Source organism: Triticum aestivum, chromosome 2A (genome assembly GCF_018294505.1).
Source record: "Triticum aestivum cultivar Chinese Spring chromosome 2A, IWGSC CS RefSeq v2.1, whole genome shotgun sequence".
Taxonomy (NCBI): domain Eukaryota; kingdom Viridiplantae; phylum Streptophyta; class Magnoliopsida; order Poales; family Poaceae; genus Triticum; species Triticum aestivum.
In genome coordinates this window covers 121,077,673-121,094,086 of record NC_057797.1, presented here as the reverse complement: position 1 = coordinate 121,094,086, position 16,414 = coordinate 121,077,673, and the positions used below count along the sequence as shown (strand labels likewise).

Sequence of the window (16,414 nt, the reverse complement as noted above, 5' to 3'; positions counted from 1 at the left end):
AACATAAGCATGTGCACGAAAGGCAAAAGCAAAAAACTTGAATCTAAAAGCAAACTATGAATTTGAATGTTATGAAGTAAATAAACATTTGTATTACAAAATACCATGGTCTCCAATGAGAATGGTCCAATTATTCGATCTAGCCCCGTTAACATCACCAGAAAAAACTCTGTGATCCAGCGAATAAGCCTGCAAGAAATAAATTTGAACAACTTATTTCCATAAAAGGGGCAAAAGGATGTCACACGGAAGACAATAAAAAGTACCAGAGATCAATCTAGAGAGGGTATGAGGCAGTAACTTGCTGGATGTAAGGATGCAGTGTCGAGCTTGATCTGCACTTGGGAGACAAACCCCAGCACAAGTTTCTCTCTGCCTCCACACCTCCCTCTCGAGCCTCACCCAGACGGAACAGAATGAAATGGCATGGCAAACAAGAAGCGAAAAAGTAACTAGAAACAGTAATTCATTACTTGGCCATGGCCTGCCTTCTGAAACTACATCTGGGTTCTACTACACATTTACACAATGTCCACAAAGGACTGGTGCACAGACCTGAGATGGCCATAACACTCCTCGCTGCTCCTGAAGTTCTCCAAGCATACCCAACAAATGTGGCTGCCGCACCTGCACTCAACATGGTTGCAGCCATCAGATTTCTCAATTGTGTATCCACAGGAAGGGCAGCTCTTCACATTCGCCTTCCCTTTGCGCCATTCAAGCAGCGTCGAGTCTGGGTCTTCCTTGTATTCTTTGTAAGCCTCGCATGATATGAAAGGATGATACTCGAAATGACACTTGGTGCATATCTCCACATAGCAAGCCCCACAAGAAAAAGGTTTGGTTTCTGCATCTGGAGCTGCCACTTGGTAAATGGATTGGCAATCAGGTGTTGGGCAGAAGCGGTACATTCCTGCTCTAGATGCAACAAATGCCCTCAAGGAAGCTCTGAATAGGTCCTCCAGCTTCTCATTTGACAAGAGATGCTTCAGGTCTATAACAAGGAGAGGCTCCTTGCACCCAGTTTTCAGGCAACAAATAGGGAACCCATCATGTGATTTCATGGCAGATTCACACTGATCCACCAGACAAGCCAGACAAAACATGTGCCCACATGATTCAAGCCTAAAAGGATCTTCTATCTCACACAAGCAAATAGGGCATGCATCCTCTGACGGCTCATCGTAATCCACCCTTTGATCATCTTCTTTGCCTCCAACATTCTCTGATGCAAGTTTAACCAGGGAACTGTGTTTAAAAGAGGCTAGCTCAGAGATCATCCTTTCCACCCTTCGCTTATCCTCCTTACTGCCCCAAACTTTAAGTAAATGGCGGTGTTGGTGTAACTCAACCTTTATCTCAGGCATCTCTTTGTTAAACCCTTCCAGATCAACTCCAAAGTTTTCTACCGTTTTCTTCATCAAGTCCGGAGGGAGGTTGTGGCCACGAAGATAAATTTCAAGAGGCTTCTTCTCAAGTAGCTGTCGAAGTGCATGAACGAATTTCACCTCCGCTGCAGCCATCTGATCTTGGTGTCCAAAGACTTTAATATTTAGACTTTGCCTGTCATACATAATGTAAGTACCAGTTTCTTGTTCAATTGATTTCAAATGTGCTACACCATCACGGGACAAGAGCAGTTGAACTGCACTTAATGTCAGATCAGGGTGGTTTATGGTTTTGCCTTTCATCAAAATCTCAAGTGGCCTTCTCAAATCTGCTATTGTTTTCGTGGCATTTGCTGTGAGCTTTAATCGAAAAATACCATTCTCAGTCTTTTCAAAATTGTAAGATACACCTGCATGAAGTAGAAAAAGATACGACTTTAAGCCCACCAGCAGACAGAAATAGTTTGCAGTCTCAAAGAACTAAACAAACAATACAAAGGTGGGAACGGAGCTATGTAAGATTAACAGCATAGTATGATATTCAGGGTAATGAAGGCAAGGAACAGGACATCCCTATTTACTAATGCTACATATTCTTGGATGCTTACGTTAGTTGCAGTCTCGAAGCTAATCTACATATTAGTGTATCTGCCAGTGAAGTTTACAGTGGTACTTAAAAGAAACTTACATCTGAGCACAAACATCACATACCACTGAATTTACACAGGAAGTAGTTACAAACCAACGGACCAACACGTCATACAAATGCTGTATGTATGCATATACTGCCAAAGGACAGACCCAGTGCATAGAAGCTCCCACACAAGGTGGGGTCTGGGGAGGGATTATAGGAACCTAGTCTTACCCCTGCAAAGTGCAATGCAGAGAGGCTGGTTCGAACCCAGGACCTCTTGGCACAAGTGGGGAGGACTTCACCACTGCGCCAGGCCTGCCCTCATGTATGCATATACTGCCACCATGCAAAATTACTGCAGCACAGTATTTTCAAAACCGTGGCGACGTAAAACCGCAGTATTCCAATGCCTGGGCAATGAATACTCCTGTTTCTACAAACCATAGTTTCCTCAGTTTGGTTTAGAAAAAGAGGGCAAGACCTCTTTTTAAAATACAGCAAAAATGCTACAGTATTGGAGATACTACAGTTTATAAAAAACGTGGTACTTGCTGACGCCAAACACATAAAGTTTTTAAAACTATGGTTTAAAAAAACATGGCATTCTACAAAAACTCCAAAAATACTTAGCTGGCAAATGCAGCCTGCAGTTTTAGACCTTGGAAACAAGCAAGCCAATGATAGATTACACATGGCTACTCTGGCATGTTTACACACATTAATTAGCCCATATCTCCTTGGCATTGCTGCATTTACCTTGTTTGGCTCTCATGAATTGGGCCTAAATTCAAGAACTGGAATTGGGTTCTAGAAATAGGGGTGTTTGGCTACCACAAGAATTGGAATCACAAACTTCAAACCCAATTCCAGTGAGTTAGAATATGTCCAAACAATTTAACTATCAGCAAAGAATCAAATGGACTCAGCAAAATGCAGAAAGTTGCTCCTCTATGCACCAAGTCACCCCCCAAAAATTTAGATAATTTCCTGAGAATTTTATGGCGTGAACACGAGGTTGAAAATTAAAATACCAAGTTTTACAAATCCATCTGCACAAGTGTGTGGGACTCACTTGCATGAATTGATCCACCAATAATAAGCTCAAAGTTACTTCCCAGCACGTGGACAATGAGATTTCAAATAATTTTGTGGAAAATTTAGTGTGAACATGGGGTTGAAAATTTAAATCCAAAATTTTACGAAGGCCATCTGCACACGTATGTGGGACCCACTTGCACGAATTCTAAAATGCAAAATTTCGTAGAACAAATTACTTCCATTCCATGTGACATTCAAACATATATAATGAAACTGGAATCTTTTAGAATAAAAAACAGAACCATCAGAGTTGGGTTTTGGGATCTAATTGAATGAATCAAAATCAATTCTTGGGAGAGAAACAAGGTGTAAGAGCATTCCTGGTAAAAAAGGTGACTAAAAAAGTACAAAAAAAGAACTTAAACGCCAAATACCGTGAGCAAAGTTTGGAATAAGGTCAGCAGATGGGAAAAGGCATCTATAAATTAAATATGCTAGAATAGCAGCCTCATAGGAGTTGATTTATGATTTCGTGCTGAACCTGGTAAACAAACAGATAGGTGGTCTTTCCGGAATTCTGAAACATAAGTTTTTCCCTCACAACTCGGTCACTTTTACTTTTTCTTTATTTTGTAATCCCCAGGGTATGATCCCCTTGGATGGTCGAAGATACAGTAGAGGGAAGGGATTCGATAATAGATGATTCTTATGGCTATTCACACATCAACAAAATAGTGGTTTTAGACGAACACCTATATGGCTACTTTAATTGTAAAGAAGAATAGTGTGTGTAGGAGCAGCCAACGACCAAGCACCGCATCCATTGATCCCCCTTCTGAGGTTACTGTCACTGCACCTTCTGAGATATTTGAAGTTTTGAACCTTCTTCCCAGCCAACATAAATGTGCATTGATAATACCACTACACAGCCTATGTAGATGACTGTGTTGAGGCATCATGAATGTGCATTGATAATACTCTGGTGCAGACGAGTGTGCACAATCTGGTAATGAGAGGCAATATAGTGTTGAGGCGGCTAACTTCATTAAGAATTTCAAAGGTCCATTGCTTGCTGAGAAGTAATACTCAGCAAAAATGTGTGCAAGTCTGGAAGTCACAAAGTATTTGAGCATACATCAGACCCACATATGGAGCAGAAGCGAGTTCAATGAGATATGCAAGGTGCACTATGTTAACATTAATCTTGCCGAGTGACTTAACAGCAAGATCAAGAAATTGAAGTTTCTTCCGGTGGTTGACTTGACAATATCAAGGTCTCAAATTCTTACCAAGTGTTGTCAATGCACTCAATGCCAAGTCTAGGGGTTTGGTGCTAAAACAGAAGAGGGGTTCAAGCCATGAAGCTGAAGTGTATTGACACTGACAGATGGCATAGAGTGGAGGCATCCAGTTGAATTGTTGAAAAGAACATGCAGCGGCAAACAGTGGCAAGTTTCTGTACTGCAATGTGAGCCTGATGTGTTCATCACTTCAATTAGAGGAGCTGAAGGTTATATACTTGTATGATGAATTTTACACAGTGCAGAGTTATAAAGCAGCTTATGCAGATAATATCACAGCTATGACAGGGAATATGCAGTGGGTGTCAATTGATCCAGGGTTCAAGATTCATCCTTCAGTTCATAGACCTCTATAATAAAAGTTCTTAACAGACCTCCTGGAGACCAAGAAGGAACATGATTGGGGCATGAGAGATTTGGACTAGGAGCATGGGAGAGGAAGCTCCAGTGGTTAAGTGGTCATATGATGAAACATTGCAAGGAACCTGTACAGCTAGAAGGCACTGGAGCAAGCTCTGCAAGGTAAGCATTCAAATTAATCTTACTCCATGTTAGCTTAATTCAACACTAGTTGGCATGCAACATTTGAACCATTGTAGCTCCAGAAAGAGATGCCGGAACAAAAAGAAGAGGCAAAAGAAGAGTGTCAGGAGATGGAGAGAAAGCTGCAAGCCTGCAATACTAGGATCCAACCAAGTAAATGAATGTGATGATCATGAAACTTCAGTGGCATGCTAGCCAACTACAAAAACCACTGCTGCCCAGCATGCAATACAAGGAGCACGAAGAGACTTGCAATTTGATTGTTTATCAGATGCTGTTGAACCGGTATGGGCCCAAGCCCATCATATGTATCACTTAGGGCCCAAGCCCATGAGGATAAGCTGACCTATAAGGGGCATCCAGTCCTCCCGTTCCCTGTGTGAGCCGCCACACACACTCACACTCACGCTGCAGGTACTCCTCTCTCCCTGATTCTACATGGTATCAGAGGCCAGGTTCGGCGGGGCCTGACGGACGGCGGCGCCGGCCGGGGATCCGGCGAGGCGCGGGACAGTGCCTGGGCGACGACGGTCGCGGCGTCAACGCGCTGCTGCACACGAGTGGTCGGGCGCGGCGCTGCCTGCGCGGCCGTGCACGGGCTGACGCGGCAGAGGACGGAGGGACTCGCGACCTGAAGGCTGCGCAGGTGCTGTCCATGCGAAGGAGTGCTTGCGTGAGCGCGAGAGGTGGTCCTGGAGCTGCCGTTGCTGCTGCTGTTCCTTGGGAGGAAGAGGTGTTGCTTGCTGCTACTGGTGGTGGTCAGTGCTACTGCTGCTGTGGGCTGCTGTTGTTGGGTGTGTAGAGGCTGTGTCTGTTGCTGCTACTGAGTGTTGCTGCTTCCACTCCTCCCGACCGAAGATGGCTGAGCCAACAGGCCTTGCTGAGGCTTTCGAGAAGCTTGCTAAGATCTTCGAGGAGTCGAAATCTGGGGCCATCGTTCCTCGACAGGAAGTGGCTCAGAAGATCGAACTGTCGCCCATGGACATGAAGTTAGAGGGGGCTACCAATTATCTGAGCTGGTCCCGGAGGGCGTTGCTGGCTGTGGAACAGAAGGAGCTTGATGGGCACTTGTTGGGTGTTGTTGCTGAACCAGGAGACAAGACTACTGTGGAGGGAAAAAGATGGAAGGTCATAAACTCTGTGCTCATTGGCTGGTTGTTGAACTCGGTGGTGCCCCCCATTGGACGCTCTGTGGAGGGGCTATCCACATCCGCTGCGATATGGACGACTCTGTCCACCTTGTACTCAGGTAAGGGCAATGTCATGCTAATTGCTCAGATTGAGGGGAAGACCAGTCGGCTGCATCAAGGCGACGACATGTCAATGATGACATATGTGGCAGAGCTGCAGGCTTTGTGGGCAGAGCTGCAGGCTTTGTGGGCAGAGCAGGATAACTGCGACCCTCTGGAACTCTACGATGCAGCTTGCATCGAGTCAGGGCGCAAGTGGATTGCACGCAGGCGTGTGCTGAAACTGTTGGAGGGGCTTAGAGGTTGTTTTCATGGCAGGAGGGCATCCCTGTTGCACCAACCTCTCCTGCCCTCTATTGAGGAGACTATTGCTGCTATGTCTCAAGAGGAGGTGCGGCTATCTCTTGAGCATGCAGACATGAAGGCTGTGCCGTCTCCGACATTTGGAGTCACTGAGCGCATGGAGTGGAGCGATCCCAACAAATGTCATATCTGTGGGGAGGCAGGTCACTGGAAGTGGGCGTGTCCAACTCGTGGCAGAGGCAGGGAATACAACGGAGGGGAAACTGGCAGAGGCAGGAGTGCTAGAGGCAGAGGTGGATACTCAGGGACCTCAAGGGGTCAGGCTTCTAGGGGCAGAGGTGGCTACTCAGGACACTCAGGGGATCAGAGGGCTCACATGACAGTGGCAGGAGACACTGGGACGTCAAAAGGCAAAGATGCAGATGATGCTGACTATGGAGACTTTGCTCTCTGGGCCTCCACTGATGAAGGTAATCCAGAACAGGCATCTCTTGCTTCTAATGGGAGTGCTCCAGAGTGGGTTCTCGACTCTGGAGCATCTAAGCATGTTGCGAGTAAATCTTGCGTGTTTGAGTCTTACACTAAGCACCCTCCGTCTCACACGGGCACTATGCAAACTGCTGATGGCACAAACCAGCCTGTCATAGGGGTTGGCACAGTCAAGTGCACTCCGACCATCTCCCTATCCTCAGTTTTACATGTGCCGGCTTTTCCTGTCAATTTGGTCTCCTTCAGTGCCCTAATTGATCAAATTGACTGTCGTGTGATCCTTGACAAATTTGGTTGCGTGATTCAGGAGCGACAGACGAGCTAGACAGTTGGGACTGGCACCAGGCGTAGGGGGCTCTGGTACATGGACCAGGAGGTGCAGCCGGACTTGGTGTGTGCTGCGACCATGGAGGACAAAGAGAAGGAGGCGATGATCCATCACTGTAGGATGGGACATGTATCTTTTGATAAGATGAGTAGAATCTTTCCGGATGTTATGTGTGGGATAGGCAAGGGCAAGTTGACATGTGATGCTTGCGAATATGCCAAACACACACGAGCCTCATATGTGAGTAAGGGGCTTAGGAGCATATCTCCTTTTATGCTTATTCATTCGGATGTATGGAAGAGCCCAGTTGCATCAATGAATGGAATGAAATACTTTGTGACATTCATCGATTGCTATTCTCGTATGACTTGGATTTATTTGATTCGTCACAAAGATGAGGTGTTTAGCTGTTTTCAGAATTTCCATGCCTTGGTGAAGAATCAGTTTCAGGTGCAGGTGCGGGTGATCAGGACTGACAATGGGACAGAGTATGTGAACAACACATTTGGGGCCTACTTGTCTGATCAAGGTATTCTTCATCAAACTTCGTGCCCAGACACCCCTCCTCAGAATGGAATGGCGGAAAGGAAAAATCGGCATATTCTTGAGGTTGCTCAGTCATTGATATTTACGATGAATGTGCCCAAATTCTTGTGGAGTGAAGCAATGATGACAGCCACATACCTGATCAACCGGACACCATCAAGAATACTAAGCATGAAGTCTCCGTGTGAGCTAGTATATGGAGAAACTAAGTTTGTTATTCCCCCAAAATTGTTTGGCGGTACCTGTTTTGTTCGTGATCACCGTCCTTCTGTTGGAAAACTTGATCCGCGAGCAGTGAAGTGTATTTTTCTGGGCTATTCTTCCAGTCAACAGGGATATAAATGTTGGTGTCTCTCAGAGAAACGCAGGTTTGTCAGTATGGATGTAACCTTCAGGGAGTCTGAGCCATTCTATGGTGAGCCAACAGATCTAAGTGTGTTGTTTCAAGAGCTTGACCATTTACACTCTGTGCAGGATGGTCAAGAGGGGGAGAAGGCTGTGTCTCACACTCAGGAGGATTCTGTGGGCACTAACATTGATGATGATGTGCAGGTTCAAGTCCAGCCAATTGTGGGTACAATTGCAGTTGGTACTCTCACTGATGGTGATGTGCAGGTTCAGGTCCAGCCAACAGTGGGTTCCATTCAGATTGGTAATCTCCAGCTCCCTGTTCCAGATCGGTGGCAGAATATTCCCCTAGTGTACTCTCGATGGCAGCAACAAGTGCCACAAGTGCATAGCTCATCTGACACACGTCTGGTCTATTCACGGCGGCAACCACTTGTGCAGGAGGAGCAGCAAGTGCAGGGGGAGCAATCAGTGCAGGGGGAGCAACAAGGCAGTGGTGCAAGCTCATCTGACACGGTGGAACTGCCTATTGCGTTGCGAAAGGGGACACGTGAAGCGGCACAGAAGGCTTTACCACCGAAGTTTTTTGATGATCATGACATTGGAAATTGTGTGTCTTATGAGGCTTTGTCTCCTTCCTATAGAGTGTTTGTTGCCTCTCTTCAAACTGTGTCAATCCCAAAGGATTGGAAGGCTGCAAAGCAAGATCCGAAGTGGCGTGAAGCGATGATAGAAGAGTTGGAAGCACTGAGGAAAAACAAGACGTGGGTGCTAACCACATTGCCGGCAGGAAAGAAAGCAGTGAGTTGTAAGTGGATCTATACAGTGAAGCAGAATCCTGAGGGGAAGGTGGAACGGTATAAGGCCAGATTGGTCGCCAGAGGATATAGTCAAACTTATGGAATGGACTATGACGAGACGTTTGCTCCAGTGGCAAAGATGAACACAGTAAGGATATTGGTTTCCTGTGCTGCAAACTTTGGGTGGAAGTTGCATCAATTAGATGTCAAGAATGCCTTCTTGCATGGTGAGTTGAAGGAAGAAGTGTACATGGAGATACCACCAGGTTTTGGTACTTCACAGACCACGGGGAAGGTATGCAGGCTGAAGAAATCCTTGTATGGACTGAAGCAATCGCCGAGGGCTTGGTTCGATAGGTTCAGATGTGCTGTCCGTGCTATGGGGTATGGTCAATGTAATGGTGACCACACGGTGTTCTACAAACACTCACTCTCTGATCGGAAGATGACCATCCTTGCAGTTTATGTGGATGACATTATCATCACTTGAGATGATAAGGAGGAAATAGAGAGATTGAAGGGGTGTCTAAGCAAGGAGTTTGAGGTAACGGATTTGGGCAACCTAAAATACTTCCTTGGCATTGAAGTGGCTCGGACAGAGAAGGGAATACCTTTGTGCCAACGGAAATACACCTTGGATCTCTTGAGTGACATGGGCATGATGGGATGTCGTGCAGCCCCTACGCCGATTGAACAAAATCATCGAGTGACAGCTCAATCAGGTGAGCTGGTGAATAAGGAAGATTATCAGAAATTAGTTGGGAGGTTATTGTACTTGTGTCATACCAGGCCTGACATTACGTATGCCGTGGGTGTGGTGAGCAGATACATGCATGAACCAAGGAGTGGGCATCTTGATATTGTGCACAGAATTCTGAGATACTTGAAGGGGACTCCGGGTAAAGGGTTGTGGTTTGCGAAGAGTGGACATCTTGAGGTGGATGGCTATAGTGACTCTGATTGGGCCAGTTGTCAAGATGATAGAAGATCAACTTCTGGCTACTGTGTGTTTGTGGGAGGAAATTTGGTGTCATGGAGAAGCAAGAAACAGACAGTTGTGTCTAGATCAACAGCAGAAGCTGAGTACAGAGCATTATCTCAAGGGTTGTGTGAGATGCTCTGGGTGAAGTACCTACTGAGCGAGTTGAAACTTCTGAGGAAGGGCCCCTTGAAGGTGTGGTGTGACAATCAGTCAGCTATAGCCATTGCTAATAACCCAGTTCAACATGATAGGACAAAGCATGTGGAAATTGATCGCTTCTTCATTAAGGAGAAACTTGATGCTGGGATCATCAGCCTTGGTCATGTCAGTTCTGGGCAGCAGTTTGCAAATTGCTTGACAAAGGGACTAGGAACAAAGGACTGTAACTTGGCATGTGACAAGATGGGAATGATAGATATCTACCACCCATCTTGAGGGAGAGTGTTGAACCGGTATGGGCCCAAGCCCATCATATGTATCACTTAGGGCCCAAGCCCATGAGGGTAAGCTGACCTAGAAGGGGCATCCAGTCCTCCCGTTCCCTGTGTGAGCCGCCACACACACTCACACTCACGCTGCAGGTACTCCTCTCTCCCTGATTCTACAGATGCTTATGTGCCCTGATGGCTCATAATGATGCCAAAAACTGTAATGGCTGCGAAGGTACCTTTTTTTAACTTTAACTTGTGAAGCTAAATTAAACCTGATGCTTTTGTAATGATGCTAGATAGTAAGATGGAAAGGACTTGTACTGATAAGTAGAATCTGATGTTAGGCAGCTAGTTCTGATGGATCACCTGAAAAACAGGTCTTTCACAACGTTATCATGCTTATGATGCTTAAAACCTGATGCTATTGTGATGGACGTCTGGACAATGAGTAAGCAAAATCTTGAAACCTGATGCTTATTTCGCTGATTTTTCTTTAGTGCTATATTGCTCAATATTTTTCTTTCGCCGTTTCTGTGAATGGACAAAGAGTGACTGAAGATGACATGGGAGATACAGTGCTTCTATTAATCCATAATTTCTACATGAGTTATCTTCTACTTCACCCACCCTGAATACATCAGCATGGTCTAAATAAGGTCTTGCAGACCCCAAAATAAATGTATCAGCTTGCAAGCCACGGTCCAGATGCTCAAAGAATCACTAAATAGACTTAAGCAGTACAAGGGCATTTTCGGGTGAAGTCTTGCCCTGACTAGTCAAACAGAGCTAACCTGACGGTAATGTGGGGATGTGGCAAAATATAGCTGAGAACAAGAGAGCAATGGTATCAGCATAATTACAGTAGAAGTAAGGAGAGAATGAGAGTGGGTCTTCAGTAGTAGCAAAAACATATAAAGGGGGGGGCAGCCCCAGTGCATGTAGCTCCCGCTTGCGCAGGGTCTGGGGAAGGGTCCGACCACTTTGGGTCTATTGTACGCAGCCTTTCCCTACATTTCTGTAAGAGGCTGTTTCCAGGACTTGAACCCGTGACCTCATGGTCACAAGGCAGCAGCTTTACCACTGCGCCAAGGCTCCCCTTCAGTAGCAAAAAACATATAACAAACAAAAAACTAGAGAAAAGAACAAAGCAAAGTCCTGAGGAGATAAGGGGCCTTGATGAATTTCCAGGAAAAAGATGGCTCAAAAGTCTGCCAACTCATATAAAACTGACTAAATGAATAAACAGAAAGAATAAATAAATGAACCAAAATGTGGAATGTCATTCAACCATAGAACAGTGAAAAAGATCGAAATGGATAGGAGATGTCGAATGCAGGCATACCTTTTTGGCTTTGGAAACTCTCAAGCAGAGAAGCAACTTCCTGGCTGATAACATTGTAAACACGTACCGGACAGGACAGAGTGCTATGGAACACATGATTGCACTGTATTATCTGCCAAGGTTGACAACAAGGAAGAAAGTGCCCTTCAAGATGGTCCAGTGCTCTTGCAGCCTCTCGATGAAGGCTTCCATCAAAAGTTATAGTTGCTCTTGTCAGTGAATCATTTTCCTCCGGAGGAAACACCTCAACACGGAAATTCTGTCCAGGAAAACTCTTATTTGACATGAATGGAGAAATTTCTCTAACCAGTTCTTCTTCACATGTAGAAACAGAGGGGCTAGCTATGGCATTTCCCTTGACCCTGAGCAAACGGATATTAAGGATTCTCCTTCCTGTTGTGCTACGAAAAGCATCATACAGTTCTGGCTCTGTGACATGCATTGGAATTCCTTCAGCAAAAACACAATTCTCATACTTAGTACTAACCCTGCACTTAATATACCTTCCACCAATTCCTAGGGCAAAGCAGTCATTTACAACAAATTCAGCTTCCCCGCTGGCACATGTTATAAGTGCACGTCCACTGCTGTGTCTACGTGGCCAACATAATTTAGCTCTCACCGCAGGAAATGGTAATCCTCGATTATCGAAAGTACATACAGGAACTAATTTTAATGAGGAACCATTAAATTCTATGCCATTGAATTTTGAAACAGCATCTTCAGCATTTTCAGGTTTCAGAAATGTGAACTTCCCCCATTTAATTCCATCTGAGGCTATCCGAAAACTTCCAGTGGATTTATGAAAATTAGCGATGCCAGAGCCAATACTATCCACCAAGAAAATAAGCTCCTTGTCATCGATATCATGGGCATTTTGATGCAAAACCTCTACTGTTAGATACCTCCCCCCAAGTTCCAAATGCTTGATTTCAGCACCTGAACCAAATAGTGCAATAGGAGAACTGCCAGGCCTCCCAGGAAATAAATTTCTCTCTAGGCACTCGTTCCTCAATATCTTACATTCACATTCCAAAGCACTGTTGACAGTGCAAAAGACCTTTTCCATATTCTGTTCCGTAGCAAATAACACAACTTCATTATTTTGAAAGTTAATTTCAACAGTTATTCGGTCATCCCTGCAATCTTCCTTGAGACGCGAGATGATCTTTTGCTGATTTTGGCCATATTTGCCACAAAACCTTCTCAGTAAGTTAGTACCGAGCCCACTAATCACTTTTATCTGCAATTTTTGTTCCTCCAGTTGCTTAATGAAAGACACTGGGTGAATTGTATACAAGGCATCATGATCAACAGCGGTTACACATACCAAATATTGATTCGGGACTGACAAAATTTCTGTAAACACAACCCACTCTGACTTGATGCCATAATTGAGCAATGAGGATGAGGGATGAAGGTTCACAACCTGACCTGTCGAAATCACCTGGTAACCAAACCTTTCATGTCCTAAAAACATGGCAAGATTACCTGTAAGTGATGATAGGATAATTCTCTTTAGATCCTTATCATGCACAGTGGGAGCCTCGGGATTCCAACGCCAATAACTTGGGACAATGATGTTCAGCTCATGCTTTAGACAGTTTTCAAGTTCTGATATGGTTTCCTGGCATCTCCTCATGGTCTTGGCATTGATGCTGTTCTGCCAGCACCACATATTTCTGTTGTCATGCCCATCTTCCCATTTCTTATAAACAGCAAGTAGAGTGAAAAGATCTCCGTCTCGGTGACACAGCCGGACCTTCTGAAGGTCAGCTTTATGTTTCTCCTCATCGGTGCCCACTCTACAAAATATGTTGCTAGAATTTGCCATAACAGCAGCTAGAACTACACCTTCCTTCCTCAAACCAACATCAAAGCAATCAAGCATAATTTTCCCAAGCCTTGGCTCAATCCCCAATTTGACCAGGTAGCGTCCAGTATCAGTCAGCTCAAAGCAATTAAGTCTATGTTTGACAGCACCCAACTGTTCAAGATTCTTCACAGCCATACTGATTGCTTCGGGATTTGGGGCATCAACAAACTCAAATTTCCGTGCATCTTTAACACCCAAAGCAAGTATTCTTAGAACAGCAGTGCCAAGATGAACTTTCCTGATCTCAGGTTCTTGATGCACATCCATCATACTGAAGTCGGCTTCAGAGTAAAGCCTGTAACACTTCCCTGCTCCTGTTCGACCTGCCCGACCAGCACGTTGATTAGCAGAACTTTGGGAAATCCAATTAACTTTCAATACATTGAGACCACTACTGGGCACAAATCTGCTCTCCTTGGCCAGTCCAGAATCAACAACATACTTTACTTCTTTTATTGTCAGTGATGTTTCAGCCATATTCGTGCAGAAGATAATTTTTCTCTTTCCAGGATAGCTTCTAAAAACACGGCTCTGTTCTACATGGGAAAGCTTTCCATGCATAGGAAGTACCACGGCACTGGCATCGCTGAAATTTTCACAAGCCCATTCAACTTCCAGCTGAGATGTCAAGAAAGCAAGGACAGCACCCTCTTCTTCATTCTTGTGAATGATGCTTACCATCCTTACAACATCATTGACATAAGAAGCAGTTGCACAAGCATCACACATAGAGTTTGGCACAGCATTGGAGGAACCCTCCACTGATACATCTGGGACATAATTAATTTCAACAGGAAAATTTCGCCCTTTAACATGGAATGCTTGACAGCCATAAAAGTAGTCAGCAAGTTTGTCAGCATCAGCAGTGGCAGACATTATAATGAGATGCAAATCCAACCTATCAAGCAGCTTCTTCTTGATCAAGGCTAAAAGAAGATCAGTGTTCAAGCTTCTTTCATGAGCTTCATCAACAATGATATATGAAATGCCATCCAGGCCCGTGTCGTTCATGCAGTGATGTAAAAGACAACTATCTGTGCAAAATATTATCTTCGAATTGAGGTCTTGCGAATTTAAAAAGGTTGAATATGACAACACAAAATTGTCTTTGTAGCAGCCGTTGCTTTCTTCATCCACTCTACGTGCCAATGACGTGGCAGCAATTTTTCGAGGTTGAGTACAGACAATTGAGCCATTAGCAGCAAGACCTGAGTCAGCAAGAAACTGAACTAACTGCGTGCTTTTCCCAGAACCAGTCTCCCCAATTAAGGTCATAACCTGTAGAAACAGAGCTTGCATAATTTGGGTCACGAGTTTTGCAACGGTATGTCATAATTCACAAAAAAAAAGAGGAAAGTCAAACTAAATAAAGGGAAGTTTTGATATGCGGTACCTATAACTCGAGTCATGAGACAGACTAACTACAGCTAAGAATGAATTTCATAAAGGATCGAATGGCTCACACTACAAATTTGCAATGCAATCACAACTAAACTGCAGAGGAACAAGCATCCTCACCTGATTATTAAAAATGTGATTGAGAATTTTTCTGCGGTATGCGTAAATTGGTAATCCCTCGTTGAGTCTCCTGCATTCACGGAGCATCATCATGTGCAACCTCGCGAAGTCCACATCCTCGCCTTCCCCAATCCCAAACACATCCACTCCCTCCTCCTCCACCTCCTCCTCCTCATCGGTCCCACGTAACATGGCACGCCGTATGGAACTCATTGACGCTTTGTACTCGGCAATTTTGGCATCTACCGAGTCCTTCTCGGCCTCCAATGTTTTCTTCTGGAGATGGAGCTGGTCGAAGTCACGGAAGGAATTGCGACTGCGCAGGCGGTGTTCCAGAGACTGGATGGAGGCTGCGAGCTCAGCGGAGCGGGCAGCTGAACGGGAAACGAGGTCGGTGTCTAGGAGGCGGGAGGCGTGGGAGGCGAAGAGAGAGGCGATGAGTGGGAAGGCGTGGGCGGCAAGCGCGGCATTGGGGAGGTAGGGTGTGAGGAGGTGGAGGCCCTCGAGGCGGAGCGACCAGAGCTCGCGCGCTGCGGCCGCGGCGGCAGGAAGGGAGCGGAAGAGGAGGCGTGCGGCGTCGCGGCCGGAGGAGAATACAGAGAGGTTGTCGGGGGGCGGCGAGGGGAGATCGGCGACGAGCGCGTCAATCTCGGTGGCGGTCGGGGTGGAGATGTTGGGGCCCGCGCGGAAGAGGATCACGGCGAACCGCGGGGCCGATTGCGGCTGGCGGTGGCTCTGCTGGTGGTGCGGGCGGCAGTGCGGAGGCGGAGAACCCCAGTCCGGCGGGCGGAAGGGGCGGCAGTGATTGGATTGACGCATGGAGGCGACGGAGACGCGTCGAGAGAGGCACGGCGGGGCGGCCGCGCGTTGAGGGAGGATTGGTGGCGGGGGCGGCGGTGCGTCGAGGGAGGCGAAGTGGCGGCAGCGGCAGCGGCGCGACGAGGGTTTGCGGAGGTTTCCTTTGGGCCTTTGTTTTTCTCGGGAGATATGTTCGGCTTCTCTCATGAAAAAAACTGTAAATGTAAAGTTAAACTATTGGGGATTTGGGGTATCATCAGGTGGTATCAGATTTACCACATGACACATGTTATAAGTAATTCAAACAATTAAAATAAATATGATATCAGAAGCACGCGACCGAGACGCAAAATGTAGTATAATGTGTTTGATGTGCCGTGAGCTTGCGAGAGAAACGGTCTCTTCTCCGCTAGGTCTTCAATCTACATATACGACGCTATTTGCCCTCAAGATGTATTGGCTGCCAAAGTTATTTAAGATCTAAGATTCTCGTATATCGACGAGTTGTAAGTTTTTTCTCTCGTTGGCTACAAAGAAAGGGTGATGGATGTCGATTGCC

At 45.7% G+C, this 16,414-nt stretch overlaps 1 protein-coding gene across 1 annotated transcript; it reads right to left on the bottom strand.

The window, feature by feature from the left end:
• Window positions 1-449: 449 nt before the first annotated feature.
• On the bottom strand, window positions 450-16,047 carry LOC123187914 (ATP-dependent RNA helicase DEAH12, chloroplastic). The gene is made up of 3 exons (XM_044599907.1): window positions 15,058-16,047; window positions 11,664-14,817; window positions 450-1,798 (listed from the first exon to the last, which is right to left on the bottom strand). Exons 1-3 carry the CDS (start codon window positions 15,874-15,876, stop codon window positions 522-524), a joined length of 5,250 nt encoding a protein of 1,749 aa, XP_044455842.1. The 5' UTR covers window positions 15,877-16,047; the 3' UTR covers window positions 450-521.
• Window positions 16,048-16,414: the final 367 nt, after the last annotated feature.

Excerpts from the sequence above, each read along its gene's own strand:
- LOC123187914 (XM_044599907.1), bottom strand. The coding sequence starts at position 15,876 with ATGCGTCAATCCAATCACTGCCGCCCCTTCCGCCCGCCGGACTGGGGT. Across the intron at positions 14,818-15,057 it reads ATCACATTTTTAATAATCAG|GTTATGACCTTAATTGGGGA; the intron begins GTGAGGATGCTT and ends CTGTTTCTACAG. Across the intron at positions 1,799-11,663 it reads GAGTTTCCAAAGCCAAAAAG|GTGTATCTTACAATTTTGAA; the intron begins GTATGCCTGCAT and ends TACTTCATGCAG.